This window comes from Rattus norvegicus, chromosome 1 (genome assembly GCF_021556685.1).
Source record: "Rattus norvegicus strain SHRSP/BbbUtx chromosome 1, alternate assembly SHRSP_T2T, whole genome shotgun sequence".
NCBI lineage: Eukaryota > Metazoa > Chordata > Mammalia > Rodentia > Muridae > Rattus > Rattus norvegicus.
This window is the reverse complement of record NC_141534.1, coordinates 92,846,158-92,862,296: the sequence shown is the minus strand read 5'-3', so window position 1 is coordinate 92,862,296 and position 16,139 is coordinate 92,846,158. Positions and strand designations below refer to the sequence as shown.

General features: G+C 44.5%; 1 protein-coding gene across 2 annotated transcripts; it reads right to left on the bottom strand.

Moving 5' to 3' along the window:
- Nucleotides 1-769: 769 nt before the first annotated feature.
- On the bottom strand, nucleotides 770-14,790 carry Cyp2b2 (cytochrome P450, family 2, subfamily b, polypeptide 2). 2 transcript variants are annotated; one of them, XM_087568969.1, is made up of 9 exons: nucleotides 14,593-14,790; nucleotides 11,350-11,512; nucleotides 11,047-11,196; nucleotides 8,352-8,512; nucleotides 7,471-7,647; nucleotides 6,891-7,032; nucleotides 5,303-5,490; nucleotides 4,989-5,130; nucleotides 770-1,337 (listed from the first exon to the last, which is right to left on the bottom strand). In XM_087568969.1, the coding sequence occupies exons 1-9, from the start codon at nucleotides 14,761-14,763 to the stop codon at nucleotides 1,156-1,158; spliced, it is 1,476 nt and encodes a 491-aa protein (XP_087425095.1). In that variant the 5' UTR covers nucleotides 14,764-14,790; the 3' UTR covers nucleotides 770-1,155. The 2 variants fall into 2 exon arrangements, with proteins under 2 accessions (XP_087425095.1, NP_001185605.1); NM_001198676.1 differs by having other exon boundaries at nucleotides 771-1,337; nucleotides 7,447-7,647; nucleotides 14,593-14,763.
- Nucleotides 14,791-16,139: the final 1,349 nt, after the last annotated feature.

The window sequence follows — 16,139 nt, the reverse complement described above, 5'->3', positions numbered from 1 at the left end:
ACACAGGAAAGTAGGAAATTGTGCTTTTTTTTCCCCCGCCTGCCCTCACTCTCCCTGCCAGTTCATGTAATCTGTTGCTTGGGCTGGTAATAAATCCAACTTCTTCTGGATTGCGACAGAGATGGAAATACCAGCAACTCTTCCAGGCACCTTCCAGGACTGCAGCACTGCATGGCACAGAAGAAAGCTAACAACCTCATGGATGGACAACTATCCAGTTCTCAGCTTTTCCATTATGGGACAACCATTGTTGTACAACCTGGTGGTCACACCCTCTTAGCCAGTCTAATAAATCCCATAGAGACATGGATGATTGATACATACGTACATACATGCAAACATACACACTACATACATAATACATACACACATGCACATATACATAAATACACATGGATAGATACATAAGCAATAGATACATATAAACAATACACATAGGTGAGAGGGGGGAGACAGAAGTACAGCCGGTCTAGACTGACTGACTGACTGACTGATTGATTGGTTCTGTCACCCCTGTTCCTTTAAAGAACCCTTGCTAATGCAAGCATTGGTGTGGTTCTTCAGAGATTTAAGGAGAAACATAGGGAAACCTGAGGTGAATGTTCAGAAACATGCAACTCAAGGCCCATTGGCTGCCTACACAGAAGACAGAAGAAGAGTATGTTAAGAAAGAGCATGAGGAAAAACCCATGAATGTGTGTGACTGTGGCCTGTAGAACACAGGAACCTAGATAATATTATGTGAAGTAAAGGCACAACACACCGAAGCTCACACACTCTGTGATTCTGTTTACCTGAACCATACATACTATGTAAGTCTGTAGACATAGCACTGAGACCATATACAGAGTCCATTAGCACAGATCACAGACCATGGAGGGCTGATAAGTGGGGACGTGGGCTATTAGGAGGAAGAGGGAAGTGACTCAGCATGAGATGTGTACTCATGAAATCTCTGTTCACATGTCAAAATAAGACAGTCGATTGACTTCTTCAGTGCCATTCACAGGAATAAGAACAAGCCTTGGGACTTTGGAGAACTGCAATAGGAAGATGTGAGCAGTGGCCTTGAGCCTGGTTTTCAGCAGGTCCCCCAGAGGCAGAAACATGAGGCCATTCCCAACAGAACTGGGGCACCTGGCTGCCTCAGCCCGATCACCGAGCTGAGAAGCAGATCTGGTATGTTGGAGGTATTTTTGCAATGCCACTCTCCTTGGGCGTGAGGTCAATGTCCTTGGGAGCCAAATGGCTTGACACAGAGAAGTTCTGGAGGATGGTGGTGAAGAAGAGGAACAATTCATTTCGGGCAATGCCTTCGCCAAGACAAATGCGCTTTCCTGTGGACACAGAGAGTGATCATGTCAGCACTCGTCCAGTGTATAGCCTTTGGACTGTCAAATCCCTAAACCCATTTAGACATCCCTGCCCACTGCAATAAATAACAGGGAGTTTAACCATTAACCTATAATTCCAGTAGGAATGTTAAGAGAATTTTGCAGGAAAATGGAACTAAAAAATACCATGTGAGTGAGGTAACCAGACTTAAAAGCGAATTAAACTCACTGATTAATCAAAAAGTACTGGAGGATACCAAAGATACACCCCAAAGATCCAAAGATCCAAAGCTAAACAAGAAGGAATGTCCGAGAAAGGATGTTTGAATCTCACTTAGAAGGGGGAATAGTCAGAGGAGGCAGAGAAAGGGAGGGAACTGGGTAAGAGCTGAGTGCTCTGAAGGGATAAGAATTCTACTAGAACAACAACAGAGGCAACTAACCTGGACCCTTGGGGGTCCAACCAAAGAGCAGAGACAAGTTAACCTATCCCCCATCCCCACGCCCATCTCTGTACATTTGCAGCTCAGTTTTCATGTGGGTCCTGAACACCTGAAACAGGGGCTATCCCACAAGCTGTTGCCTCTCTTTGGGCTGCCTTCTCTGGACTCAGTAAGAGAGGATGAGCCTAACCCTGCAGGGACTTGATGTGCCAGGGTTGGGGGATACCCACAGGGGTTCTCCACCCTCTCAGAGAAGAAATGGAGGGAGGGGAGAGAATGGGGTACCACTGTGGGAAGGGGAAACAAAAGAGAGGAACAGCAATCTGGAATGTACAGTTAATAGATTTAAAAAAGAAAGGAAGGAAAAAAGATTAAATAAAGAAATAAACCTGAATACAAAGTTTCCATGCTTATATCCTATAGAGTCCATTAAACTAACTGAATTAGGCTGAAGACAGCTTCTGTATGTAATAAAATAACCAGGCACAATAGTCAACTGGACTACACAGTAACTTGAGATTATACCCTTCCAAAGAAGAGCAAGTCTCAGTCACTCTTGAATTTGACCAATCCTGGGCTGCCAACTCCTCCTGCATGGCCAAGTAAGGCAGAAATGGAGCTGGCACCAATCAAGCTGTGTGTACACACCCAGCTCCTCTTATGTCTATAGACACTGCCTGCTGACACTGAAGGGTGCTGTAACTCTGAACTTGCTCTGGATCAGGATGTTAACCATTATGGATGGTTTTCATTTCTCAAATAAGTGCTCCTGATTTTTATTTCTTTTACAATGTAACAAGCTAGAATATGCAAACAGGGACAAGTGTATCAAGGCACATGCCATCTCCCCAGTGCTCACCGATAAATGCCTCCCTAGCCTTGAGACCCCACCCAGCTCATGTGGGTTGTTCTTGCTGTTGTTTCTTGAGAAAATGAATTTGAGTGTTGGCTTAGAGACAATTCCCCAAGTTTCTTCCCAGGGACCTAGCAATAGCTGGCATCATTATCATCTGCCACAATTTACTGAGAGATGAGAACAAGGTGCAGCAGCGGCAGAATATAAAAAGGTCTGCTCCCTACCCCAGACTCCTTCTCTCCATTCCCCTCTACTCTACCCACCCCCCACTTTCTCTCTGTCCCCACGAGTTCCTGGTTGGCTTCTGTTTCTATCTTCCACTTTGCCCACTTCTCTGGCTTCACCGCTTCTCCAGGTCCCCCTTATAAACCTGGAGAAATACGCCTCCCTTACACCAGCTCTGTCTCACAGTGTGATTTCTCTTGGGGGACACTTTGGCATGGGCCTGACAGGTACCCCTTAACCCTGCATGCCACTGAGTTATATTTCATAATGTTGGTGCCAAAAGACTTGGGAAGCTCTCCTGGTGCTTGTGCTTCTCATGGGCCTAACTCACACACTAGGACCCTACGTCCAACACAATGCCACCTGCAACAACTACACTTTATGGCTCACAGATCACTTGTTACCCCATCCACCAACAACAAATTCTTCAGATTTCTTCCCCTCACTGTGCCGCTGTTAATATTAGGACTTCAAAAGCTCAGAGTTCTAACACTCACCAATGGAGTTCTGATAAATTATTAGCCTAACATTGGTAAAACATACCACTACACGATTCACTATCATACTCACAAATTCAAGCTGTTAAGCTTGCTTCAGCTGTCTTTGAACTATAGACAAAGATGTTTCTCATTCTGCTAAATTTAAATTTATTTTTTCATCCAGTCTTCAGCTAGAAAGGAAAAGTCCTTCTTGCCCTTTCTGCTCCATGAAAGGCTTCTGTCTTCCCTGAGTTCACATTAAAGAATGCTCATAATTTTCACAAATATTGTTTACTAAGACACATTATGGTATCTACTACCTTCATCTGCAACATGAACTTCGAAACAGACTAAAAGTAACATTTCTAAATTGCATCTCTTTTGTAAACTTAAAAAGACTCTTCAGTAAATATACTCGGCCAGGTTCACTTCTCACCGATCAAATGGACTCCATCTGAATAAGTATCCCCATCAACAGCCTCACTTTCCCACCCGTTGCCTGTTCCAGAGGATTTTGGGACTCCCCCTCCCCAACTACCAAGACCATAGACCTAGGGGTTTTAAAGGTAAACCTAAGAAAACAGCTTTCCCCCTAACATCCTTAACTTTATTTTCTCCCTCGAGTCCAGATGTTTACTCGGAATCTCACCCAGCACAGCTCCAGAGGAGCTACCCACAGGTGCTCCTGTCCACCTTCACAGGCTCTTCGACTGGGCCTGTGCTCTCCTAGCCGCAGATGGTTCCAGAGACCCTGGAAAGCAGTGAGCATCCAACTTTCCCAGGACTCGTCCAGCATCCCAATTTTCTTAGGGTCCCCAAAGACAGACCATCACCCCCAAAGTTAGCACAACGTAGTTTAAAGAACTGGCTGATCACACTCTTGCTCAACCTCTACCCCTTCCTAGTGCCTCATTTTTATTTAAACAAGAATGGAGAAATGTTGGTTTACAGATAATTCCACTGGACTTCTCCCAGGGACCTTTCAACATTGTCTGTCACCATTACCTGCCAGGCGCAAGCCAGATGCAACAGCAACAGCATATAAAAAGTACAGCTCTCTTCCACACATCCCCTCCCCCATCTCTACTTCTATTCTATCTGCTCCTTTATCACTTTCTCTCTCTCTCTCTCTCTCTCTCTCTCTCTCTCTCTCTCTCTCTCTCTCTCTCTCTCTCTCTCTCTCTCTCTCCTCCTCCTCCTCCTCCTCCTCCTCCTCCTCCTCTCTCTCCATCCCCTACCATGTTCCTGCCCTACCATGTTCCTGGCCAGCTTCTCTTTCTGTCCTTCTTTCTGTCCTGCTCTGCCCCCCTTCCCTAAGTTCTCACTCCTCTTTTATTTCCCAATTAAACCTCCATTATATCAAATCTGACACATGATGTGATTTTTTCCAGGGGGTCACTTTGGCATGAATATCATCTTACCCCCACCGGCTGCTGTGTTAAATTTCTTAGCATTGCCTTAAACAATTCCCAAAAGTCCTGACCAGGATGCTCCATTAGTTAAGACTCCCCTCATGAGGCTGTAGCCAGATTGAATGGGATTGTTTAACTGAGATAGACTCAGTATACTAACAGGGACCTATTGGTGTTGGTGTCCCAGAGGGAGGACCTGCCCTCTAGTGTCTGGGAAAGGAATCACAGGTCTGTCTCACCTGTGGAGAAGGGCATAAAAGCTTCACTCTTTTTCAGTGTCCCATCGGCATCCAGGAAGTGCTCAGGATTGAAGGTGTCTGGATGGTCAAAGTACTGTGGGTCATGGAGAGCTGAACTCAGGATGGGATACACCTCAGTGTTCTGGGAGAAGTTATAAGATAAAGATGTTAACATACCCTGACTCCCATATGATAAACAGTCAGTCCCTAAGAAACACAGTCCTGGAAAACCACAGACAGGATGAGGTTGGTGATTAGGAGAGTGGAGGATGCTCATGAATGGAGTAACAATGAGGAATCACAGGTGGCCTCACCTTGGGGAGCAGGTACCCTCGGAACATGGTGTCTTTGGTGACTCTGTGTGGTAAACCAATTGGGGCAAGATCTGCAAATCTCTGAATCTCGTGGATGACTGCATCAGTGTATGGCATTTTGGTACGATCATCAAGGGATGGTGGCCTGTGAGAGCCAATCACCTGATCAATCTCCTTTTGGACTTTCTCTGCGTAGAAAAGGGGAAGAGTAGACCCATTTTACTGGCTTTGTAGCAATGATGTTGTAGTGTATCAGCCAACAACACAGGAAAAGGGTACAGTTAGGAGACCCTGCTGAGAAACTGAGAGCTTTCCAGCATAGAAACAACTGTGCTGTTCTTAAGTGCCTGTTTCTTCGTGCCCATGTTTAAAACTGTATTAAATCTCTCCTCCATGAGTTCAACCTCATTTCAGACAACAAAGGGTACTACACAGGGAGACTTTAGAGCAATCTTAATGAAGCAAGAGTAGGCAGGGAGAAAAGCAGGAGAAATTCTCACCTTGGCAATGAGTTGACCACACACACACCACACACACACACACACACACACACAAACTTTACATTGAACTTTATATTAAGAACTTGAAGTTATGTCCTCAAAAATATAATGGAGAATTAGATACATTACGAAATTAAGCCATCAACAGATGCATGTAGAAATGAATATATTTTAAAAAGCAATGGATAAATAAATATGTGCACAGATTCTTAAGTGGATGAAAGGAACACAGTAAGCACCAGATTGTGTATTCAACTTGTAAGTCAACAGATGATTCAATTAGTGGATGAATGGAAGAATGGTTAGACAAACAAATGGGGAATTCGAAGGCCATTTAGTAAAAGGATTAAGAAATAGAACCTGTTGATAGAAGGAGAGATGAGAGCATGAATGAACAGAAGGCCAATAGTTTGTTCAGTAATGCTGATCAAAAGAACAACACAAGTTGATTTATTTAAAGAAATGAATGAAATGTGTCCTTAGGTGATTAAAGAATCAATGAGTACATAAATAATTTTTCAGTTGATTTATAAATAGTTGACTGAATGGACTCAAGGTGTGTGTGTGTGTGTGTGTGTGTGTGTGTGTGTGTGTAGGTACATGTAAGCATGTGTGCGTGAATGTGAGTGTGAGTGTTTAGTAGGAAGATAGAAGAATGAGTAAGTAAATAGGTCTTTGGATAGATTGATGCTTAGATGAGTGAATGATTGAAGGGAAAGGCAGATGACAGGTTAATTGACGAGTGGACAAATAGATGGGTAAATTAACAGAATAAGTAGATGGGTGAAGATGTGGATGGATAGAAATACGAATAATAGACTACTGGAAAGATTGGAGGAAGGAGGGAAGGAAGGAGGGAAGGAAGGAAGGAAGGGAAAGATCTACCTTTAAGTAGAAAACAACAGAAAATGAGTCAGCTGAGTGTTCATTCTCATACCACCCACACCCACAGCACTGTCCTGGTTTACAAGTAGAACAAAACATCTAGAGGTACAGATGTAAGTGGTCTGTGTCTCTCTCATCCACTCAAATTTCTACATCCAAAAGGGAGCTAGAAGACTCCCCCAACAGTACCTCCCATGATATACCTGTGACATGGGGGTACTTGAGCATGAGCAGGAAACCATAGCGGAGTGTGGTGCTGCCGGTCTCAGTGCCAGCAAAGAAGAGAGAGAGCAGGGAGATCATGAGGTTCTCATGATGGAACTCTGTGTGGTGGTTCGACTTCTCCTGGTTGCAGGTGGGAGAGAGCAGAATGGGTCAGGGGTGACTGGACCTTTGCAATGAGAAGCACACATATCTCTGGGCACTTTCCTTCTGTTTGTACCCCTGGACATTACTAGGCCTTAGACAATGTAACTTGGCTTCTGTCTTCTCTCTCTACTTTGTTCTTTCGTGGTTTGACATGCTCTGTCTCCCAGGCGCTCTGTTCCTCTGTGGTCTTTTCTACTTTTGCCCTTTGCCTTGGGTTTCTTCCCCAGCAAATCCCCTTCTTTTTCCCTATGTCATTTTCTCCTTGTTTCTCTGTGTTTTTATTTTCCAGATGTTCTACATCTCCTCCACTCTTTTTCTACCTCTCCTCATCATCCTCTGTGCCCTTCCCTCTTTTTCTCTGACACATCCCCATCCTTCTCTCTCACCCACCTCTCTCATCCATGCAGGACTCACTTTCTCCATGCGCAGAAGGTAAGTGTCGATGAAGTCTCGTGGAGCGCTGGGGTCTAAGGTGGCCCTGTGCTTCTCCACAATATGGCCAATGTAATCGAGGATTTCCTGGAGGTTTTTGGAGATTTGTCTGTGGGCACCAGGAAAGTATTTCAGGAACCCAGAGAAGAACTCAAACACCTGTAAGAAGAACCCAGGAGGTCACCTGGAGCTATCAGATCCCAAGAAGCAGGCTGTGTTCCTAGGAACAACTGTCTCTCTCCCTTCCATCCTCTCCTCTTCCCTCCCTTAGTCCTTCCTCTCTCCCTTGCTCATCTCTTGTCCCTTCATTTTCTCCCTGGTGCACATACACACACAGCATCCTATCAGATGATCTCTAAATCTTTCTCCAGCACTCTCTTGCCTTGTAGTCTCTGTCCTCTTTTTCTCTTTCCCAAACCATCACTTTGGTTTGGTTTGGTGTTTTTTTTTTAAATCAACCCTCATGTTTTTCAGAGTGTCCTCAAACTTAATACTTATCCAAAGATGACTGTGAACTCTGATCACCTGTGTACTGGGATTACATATATGAATTACCATACCTGGCTTATGTCATGCTAATGAACCCAGGGATTAATACATGATCGGAAAGTCCTGTACGCTCTTAGCTGCACAACAGCCCGTGGGCCATAGTTATCTTCATATCTGTCTGGATGGCTCTGTATTGCTAAATTGAAATCTCTCCTCCTCACTTCCCATCCCTCCCTCTGCACCGGGTCTCAGCCTCTTTGTCTTTCCATGCTGTCTTTGTCTTTCTTCCAGCCCTCAGACTCTCCCTCCTGCATCCACAAAGCAGCCTCTTGTGTTCCTCTGCTGTGGATACTCTTCTCTTCCCACCCACGGACCTGGCTGGAGAATGAACTTAGGAGGGAAAAGGTCCGGTAGAACAGCTCCAACAGGCGCAGGAACTGGCGGTCTGTGTAGTCAAAGCGCTCTCCAAACACAATGGAGCAGATGATGTTGGCTGTGATGCACTGGAAGAGGAAGGTGGGATCCAGTGGGGCTCCTGGAGGATGAGGAGGCAGGATAAGAGACATGGTATCAAGAATTGTAGAACATTCAGCTTTGGCCCCATCTCTGGAAAGCTGCTTCTTCCACTCGCTACTTAAGTAGCAGCAGCTGCTAAGTCTGCACATAGGATGCATCCAGTCCTGCATTCGGCATTGCATACAGCATTTTATCTAATTTTAATGTATTTAATGCTGTACATAAAATACAATCCTATTAATGAAGGAACACTCGCCCACTTGAGCCCTGGAAGGCCTCACCCTTTCTGTCCATTCCCTCTTCCTTGCTAAAAACCTTTAGATTACATTCCTAAAGCTAGTCCCCAAGGTCTATTCCCTTATTTGGCCACCTCTTCCCCTGAGGCTGACTACCAATGTCCCACTATCAAAGTATTGAAGCCCAGGAATCAAAAGCCCCCTTTGGCTCGCCTAATTAACAGGCCCAATTAAAATTAAACATCTCATCCTAACATGGGGTTTCCCCCTTTACCTTTATATATCACCATTTGGCTCATGTGCCACATCTGTCCCCTCTATCCAGAGGCAGTCCTTTGTCCCCATAGGACAAATAATTCTTCCCCCTCTCCCTTGCCCTCCTTTCTCCTCTCTCCTTTGCTCTCTTCCCCTTCTCCCTGTTCCTCTGTATCCTGTCTTTGTCTCCTATTCCTTGCCTTTCTCCCTCTGGGGCTAAAAACTCTCCTTTGCACTGAGAACTGGGTCCTGAGGTGCCCTTTTCAATTTGTATATACAGAGAGGGTAGCTAACTTCACCAAAGTACACTAGTGCCTGAGAATAGGATTCAGACCCAAAAACCTGAGAGCGGCCACATGTACAACGAGTCTCCATCCTGCACCACCACCCCCATCACCATGCTGACCCTAAGATGATAAGTAATTCCCACAGTTAGAAATGATTCGGGGGAGGATTTGGGGATTGCCTGTGTGGATTGACAAGTCTCTCGTCTGTGTGTGTTCCTCCATTCATTCTCCAATCCTTGACTCTATGGTGTTCAAGAACCATCAGCACCTGCTGTCTGCTGCCTTTGATATCCAGGCTCCACGATGGGCCCTCATGAGATGTCAGCCTAGTAATCTTGGGCCACTGTTGCTACTCTCTCTGACTTTCAACGGTCTGTCTTCTGATACCTCTGCAGATCTTTCCCTGATGCTCCTCAGACGTTTTTATCTGAATCTAGTTTCCTGTCTAAAACACTTGCAGTATTTCCATTTTTTCTCTTTGTCCCTCCCCCTACCTACTTCCTCCCACTGTCTGTCCCCCTCTCCCCACCCCCCAATGACTCCTGCTCCCTTTTTTTTTATTTTGGTCCCTCTAGTTCTAGCTCAGCTTCCTGGTCTCTGTGTCACTCTGCTTTCTCTTTTCTTTTTTCTTAATCTCCTGATTCCTTCTTCTCCCTTCCAGCTTCTGCAGGGACATCTCATCTCACAGTCTCCTGAGAAATCTTAAGAGATGACAAACACCAGTATCATGACCCGAACAACAGACAGTATGCCCCTGATAGGAGGTTTCTAAAATGTGTCCAAACCCTACCACACAATAAAACAGCCCACCTGGCCCCTTTGTTTACTGCCCCACAAATCAGCATAGCCACAAGGGAAAAGCACAGTTCCTTGCTTCCCACACATGCATTGGACATAGACCATGCTTTGAGACTGTTTTGTGTAACCATGATGTCCTTGAACACCATATAAAGTCAAGGATGACCTCAAATCTCTAAGCTCCTGCCTCCACCTCAGGTACACTATGATGATCAGCATGTAACATCCTGCCAATATGTGGGGCTGGGGATCAGACTGAGAGTTATGTGTGCACCCACAGCATCAACTTTTTCTCTTTGAGACAAGAGTTGATGATATAGCCAAACTGGCTTTGAATTTCTGATCCTTCTTTCTCAGCCCCCTGACTACTGGGATAACAGGCTTGTGACACCATGCCTGACTAATATGTAATCTTAACATGGGCATCAGTTTCCTTGAATGTAAGAACACAGCATGCTGATCACGCAATCTATTTCTCTGAGTTATTGTTGGACACTGTGAACTTCATGTCTCTTTCCCTATTTTTGTGTATTTCTCTCTCCCCTCAACAGTGTATGTTTGAATGTGTGTGTTATGTGTATGTGTGTGTATGTGAGTGAATGTATGCATGTTTATGTGTGTGTTTATGTGTGTGAGCATATGTGCATGTGTATTTGTGTATAGGTGTGGGTATGTGTGTGAATGTATGTGTGTGAGTGAGTATGTGTATGTGTATGCAAGTGTGTGTATGTGCGTGAATGTGTGTGTTTCTGTGTGTGAGTGTATGTGTGTATTTTAGTGTGTGAGTGTGTTTTTGTGTGTATTTATGAGTATACATGCATGTTTGTGTGAATGTGTGTGCGAGTGAATGTGTGTGAGTGAATGTGTGTGTGTGTGTGTGTGTTTGTGTTTCTCTACCAATGATGTCTCTTTCTCTTTCTTTGGCTGTACACTCATGTCTCTGTCACCTTCCTTCATGCCCTTTCTCCCAGACTCACCCTGGGATTTCCGCAGTTCCTCCACCAAACATTGGGCTTCCTCCTGAATCCGTTCTTCCACACTCCTCTTTCCCATCCCAAAGTCTCTCATGGTAGCCAGAGAGAATCGCCGAAGGGCCTTCCAGCGTTCCCCATTGGCAAAGAACACACCTGACAAAGTAGGGGAAGCATGGATGGTCCAGTCCCACAGGAAATTCAAAGAAACCTGAGTCCTTCCCCCACCCTTATTCTCCCCTCTTTCAGAATCAACTCTCTCTGTGCCCATTCTCCATCCTACATCATCCCAACCTTTGAGAGTCTTACCATATTCCTTGAAGATTGGCTCAATCACAGCGATTGTTCCCCGACCAGAGAAATCTTCAGCTTGGCCCACCAGAGCCTCCTTTATGGTGTCTGTCCCACATAGCATGACCACAGGCCTTGGTCCCAGGTGTACTGTGAACACATCTCCATATTTTTCGCGAAACTGCCAAACATAAAGGCACCAGGACTGGGGTTAGCCAGCACAGAAATTGTTAAATTGTTAAAAAAAAAAACACTTTGATAAAATTGGTAAATAGACTGGACCTGGACACCCTTCCTTTTCTGAGGACTTAAAATTTCAGGGTGAATGTACAACAGAAAGGTGTCCCTCAGCTAGTTGGATGTTCTAAGCTGTACTATGCTTCAGTATGATTGTGGGTGCTGGGCTAGTGTATGGGTGCTGGGGAAGTAAATAAAAGAGGTTCAGAGATTCAAGAGGAACTCTGGCTGCTGTTGAGCTGGAGGCCAGCCTGGGCAACATGAAATCTTGTCTCAAAAATAAACAGATTATAGACATAATAAAGGAAAATGTAATAAAACACTTCAATAAAATTAAAAATAAAACAACTCAATAAAATTGAACTGATGTTGCAATTGCTTAGGAAGCACTACACTGTACAATGTAGAGGTTGGTTAAGTGTGGTCTCTTATGTGACTCATAGATAAGTAACCAACTAACCAGACTTATTAGAAACTATAGGGAAAAAATTGTGCGTTATACACAACTGAAGCTTGGGTTTGCTGAGAATATGTATCTGTTTAGATTTATTTGTTAAGATTGTCGCCAATTAGGCTCAATTTGCATATGAAAAAAACTTGGTCTACTGGGCAGTTCAAAAGGGATAAAAATCACTTGATAACAACCACCATTAAGTCCTGATTCTTTTATAAGGAAGAGCAAAATTCTTCCAGGAAGGCAGAATGACCCTGGGTGTGGTGGATTGAATAAGAATAGCTTATATAAGACTGGAGAGGTGGCTCAGGGGTTAAGAGCACTGAGTGCTCTTCCAGAGGTCGTGAGTTCAATTCCCAGCAGCCACTTGGTGGCTCACAACCACCTGTAATAGAATCTGATGCCTTCTTGTGGTGTGTCTGAAGACAGGGACTGTGTACTCACATACATGAAGGAAATGAATAAATCTTTAAAAAAAAAAAAAGAATGGCTTACTTAACGCTTATATATTTGAATGCCCAGTCACCAGGAAATGACACTATTTGAAAAGGCTAGAAGGATCAGGAAGTGTGGCTTTGTTGGAGAAAATATGTCCCTGGGGTTGTGCTTTGAGATTTTAAAGGCCCAAACAACAAGCCCAGCGTAACTCTGTCGGTCTATAGAATAGGATATAGTTCTAGGCTACCACTCCAACCCTGGCCATGCTGTTGTCATGCTCCTGCTAAAATGATGATAAACTAAATCTCTGAGACTATAGTCCAGATACAACCAAATGCTTTCTTCTAGGAGCTGCCTTGGCCCTGGTGTCACCCTCAGTTCTAATGTCACAGCAAAGCACAGAACAGTCACTGAGACCCTGAGTGACAACCACTCAAGGGGACAGCTCTGGTCTACTGGAAAAGTGATGGTGACAATATCTCTGCTGTAAGTCTCCGATTTATCTGAACCAGGCAGACTTGAAATTCATGGCTCTGTGAAATACCTTTAATTGCCCAAACTCTAACGTGGGAATGGGACCTAAAGGAAATTTACAGATGATAGTGCATATATTCCCAAACTTTATAAAAGCTGTTAAAAATTTCTCTTTGAGGTTAGTTTCTCTAGGGTGATAGCCAGAACCAGATGTGCATTATTAAAGAGTTTTCTCTTTATTTCTCAAGTATTTGGAGTAAATTCTCCAAATGAAAGGAGAGGGCTTAACCTGCCTCATGAGATGTGGATGTGGATCGACACAATACATACATAGATATGGGTATGATATGGATGTGGATACAGATAAAGATCCTTGTCTATACCCTTCAGTCTAGCTGGCTCTGGAATCTCAACCAGGGGAAAGATGCAGCATTGTAGATGCTACCACTACTCACTGGAGGTCTGTGGGCAGTGGTGGCCCTGGCTGGGAGAAGGAGTCAATTACTTTTTGTATAGTCACCCCTGGGTTCATATTATGACAAATAGTCCCCACCTGTGGTCAGGAAGTTGCCAGCATCTCACCTTTCATTCAACAACCCTCCCACCTGAACCTAGAGCTCAGAAAACATCCATCCTTTGTCTTCATAGTAAGCGATCTCCAAGAAATAAACCCCACATCAACCCACCACTGAACAACCCTAACTAAACTCAGTGGGTAAAAACCAAAAGAGACATCAAGGTAGGAAGAGAATGTTGGCCAAATGAAGGGTTTCTGAGGCAGAGAGAGTGAAAGGAGGAAGGATCACAGATGTCAAGATCCAGTATATGTGTACATTAAATTGTCAGTGAATTTCTTAAAATAAATCAAAAGGATGTTGGCTCGAACTTTCTCACACATGGGATGCATGTGTTTAAAACACATGTGGCAGGGTGAAGTAACACACTTGTCATTCGGGGGCTAAGGGAAGAGAATCATGAGTTGGGAGACAACATTAAAAAAAAACACACAGACAGACCCCGTGTCAAAAAAAATTAATATAACTGAATTTGCCATTGATGTTGGGGAGTGGGAATCTTTTAAAAGCTGGGGGTAACAAATACAAGGCTCAAGAGTATAATCTCCACAGCCACAGCGGCAGACAAAAGGGTAGATCGCTCAGATCTCAGGTAGGATCACGAATACTGATTATTAGTAAATGGTAATTAAACATGAAACTCCATGTATGAAACACCAACATAGAAGCTGGTAGGTAAAAGCCAAGCCAGCTGCTGGAATAAGCATTCCCACCCATCCCTCCTCCTGTCCTGCCTCTCTTTCCCTTTGTCCTGGAACACCTCTTGTTGCAGAAGCAAACCTGAATGTTGACACCTCTGCTAGTTTTCTTTCTCTTCTGGAATGGACAAACCCGAAGGAGTGAAATTCTACCGCTTATACCTCAACACCTCTACACCTCTTGTCCTCCAAGTACAGTGCCCCCACACAATTCCAACATAGCAAGATTTGCCATCCACCAAAATAAGCATCTTACCCTCCCCTTAGCAACCTTCCCACTTGAACCTACACCCTGGAAGGAGTCCCTTGCTCTTCCTGCTGAGTGACCTCCAAGAGGAAACACAGGAAACTCCAAGAGGAGCTCCAGGCCCTGTGAATATCTCACCTGCATGAAGGAATTGAGGAGGCCTCCTCTGTCCAACTGCAGGAGGTTCCCCAAGAGGGGAAGGGGACGAGGTCCTGGTGGGAAGTTGCCACGGGACTTTGGGTGTCCCCTGACTAAGAGTAACAAGAAGCCCACAAGGAGAGCAAGGAGGAGCAAGATACTGGGCTCCATGGTCCTGGTGTAACCACGGTAGACTTCAGTGCATGCTCTCCAGCAGGATCTTTTATGCTGAATCTGCCCCTACACTCAGTTATGCAACTTCAGATGTTCACGCCTCCTGCTTTGGCTATTCACTCCTCATTCCCTTACCCACACCATACATGTTGGCAAGGACACCACGAAACAGATACACAGGACAAAAGGGCACTGGGACTTAGGCCTCTTGTTTTATGTAAATGGGTGTGCACTTGTCAACTCAGTTTTGTCAGCTCTGTTTACTTACTAGAGCATGGGATTGTGTGTGTGTGTGTGTGTGTGTGTGTGTGTGTGTGTGTGTGTGTGTGTGTGTTCTATATGCTTTTCCTATGTGAAAGATCATTTCTGATATAAACGTACCGATGTAAATTTCTTTGTCTGAGTCTAGATGCACTGGGTGGTCTTTTCTTGCATGTCTAGGGTGTATTTACATGTATAATCTTAAATTATTGGGGCTTCTCTGTATGTTTTTTGTGTCCTGGGTACATGTGATTATGTTTGAGTTGACAAGAATAGTATCCCATGATCCTGTGCTTGTCTCCGTCTGTTGGTTCCTGTCCCTGTCTTTGAAAAGTCTACAGATGCAATTTCTGCAGAGTCCCCATTTCACTCTCTGGCCCATGATAGCCACAGGTGGGAGAATGGGGAGGAAAAGAAAGGAAAGGCAAGAGATTCAGGAGCAGTGAGGCTCAGGAGTCAAATGGAGAGAGAGGCTGAAACCTGGCAGAGAAGAAGTTGGGGCCCCGGGTCTAACTTTTGTGTCAACATGATACAAGCTAGAGTCATTTGAGAGGAGAGAACTTGAATTGAGAAAATGGATCCATAAGATCACACTACACGCAAGCCTGAAGAGCATTTTCTTAATTAGTGATTGCATGAGGGAGGGCACCACCCACTGTGGGAAATTCCACACCTGGACTTCTGTAAGAAAGTCTTGGGTTCTGTAAGAAATCAGGCTGAGCAAGCCCTAATGAGCAAGTCAGTGAGAAGCATCCCTCCATGGCCTCTGCATCAGCTCCTGCCTCCAGGTCCTGCCTTGTCTTCGTGCCCTGACTTCCTTGTTTGACAAACTGTAAAGTGCAAGCAAAATAAACCCTTTTCCCCAAGTTGCTTTCTGCTGTGAGGTTTTATCACAGAAATAGTGAACCTAACAAAGATAGTCTCTGAACACTGTGTCTAATGACAAATGGTTCCCTTCATCCTTCTGATTTGTTCATAGCACAGGAAGTTCTTTGACCTTCCATCTTGCTAAAAGGAATTGAACATTCTTCACCAGCCCACCACTACAGTGATAACATTAATCTATTCATAATGTGTTCTATTTGAATGTGAAATCTGTCTCAGAAGTTCAT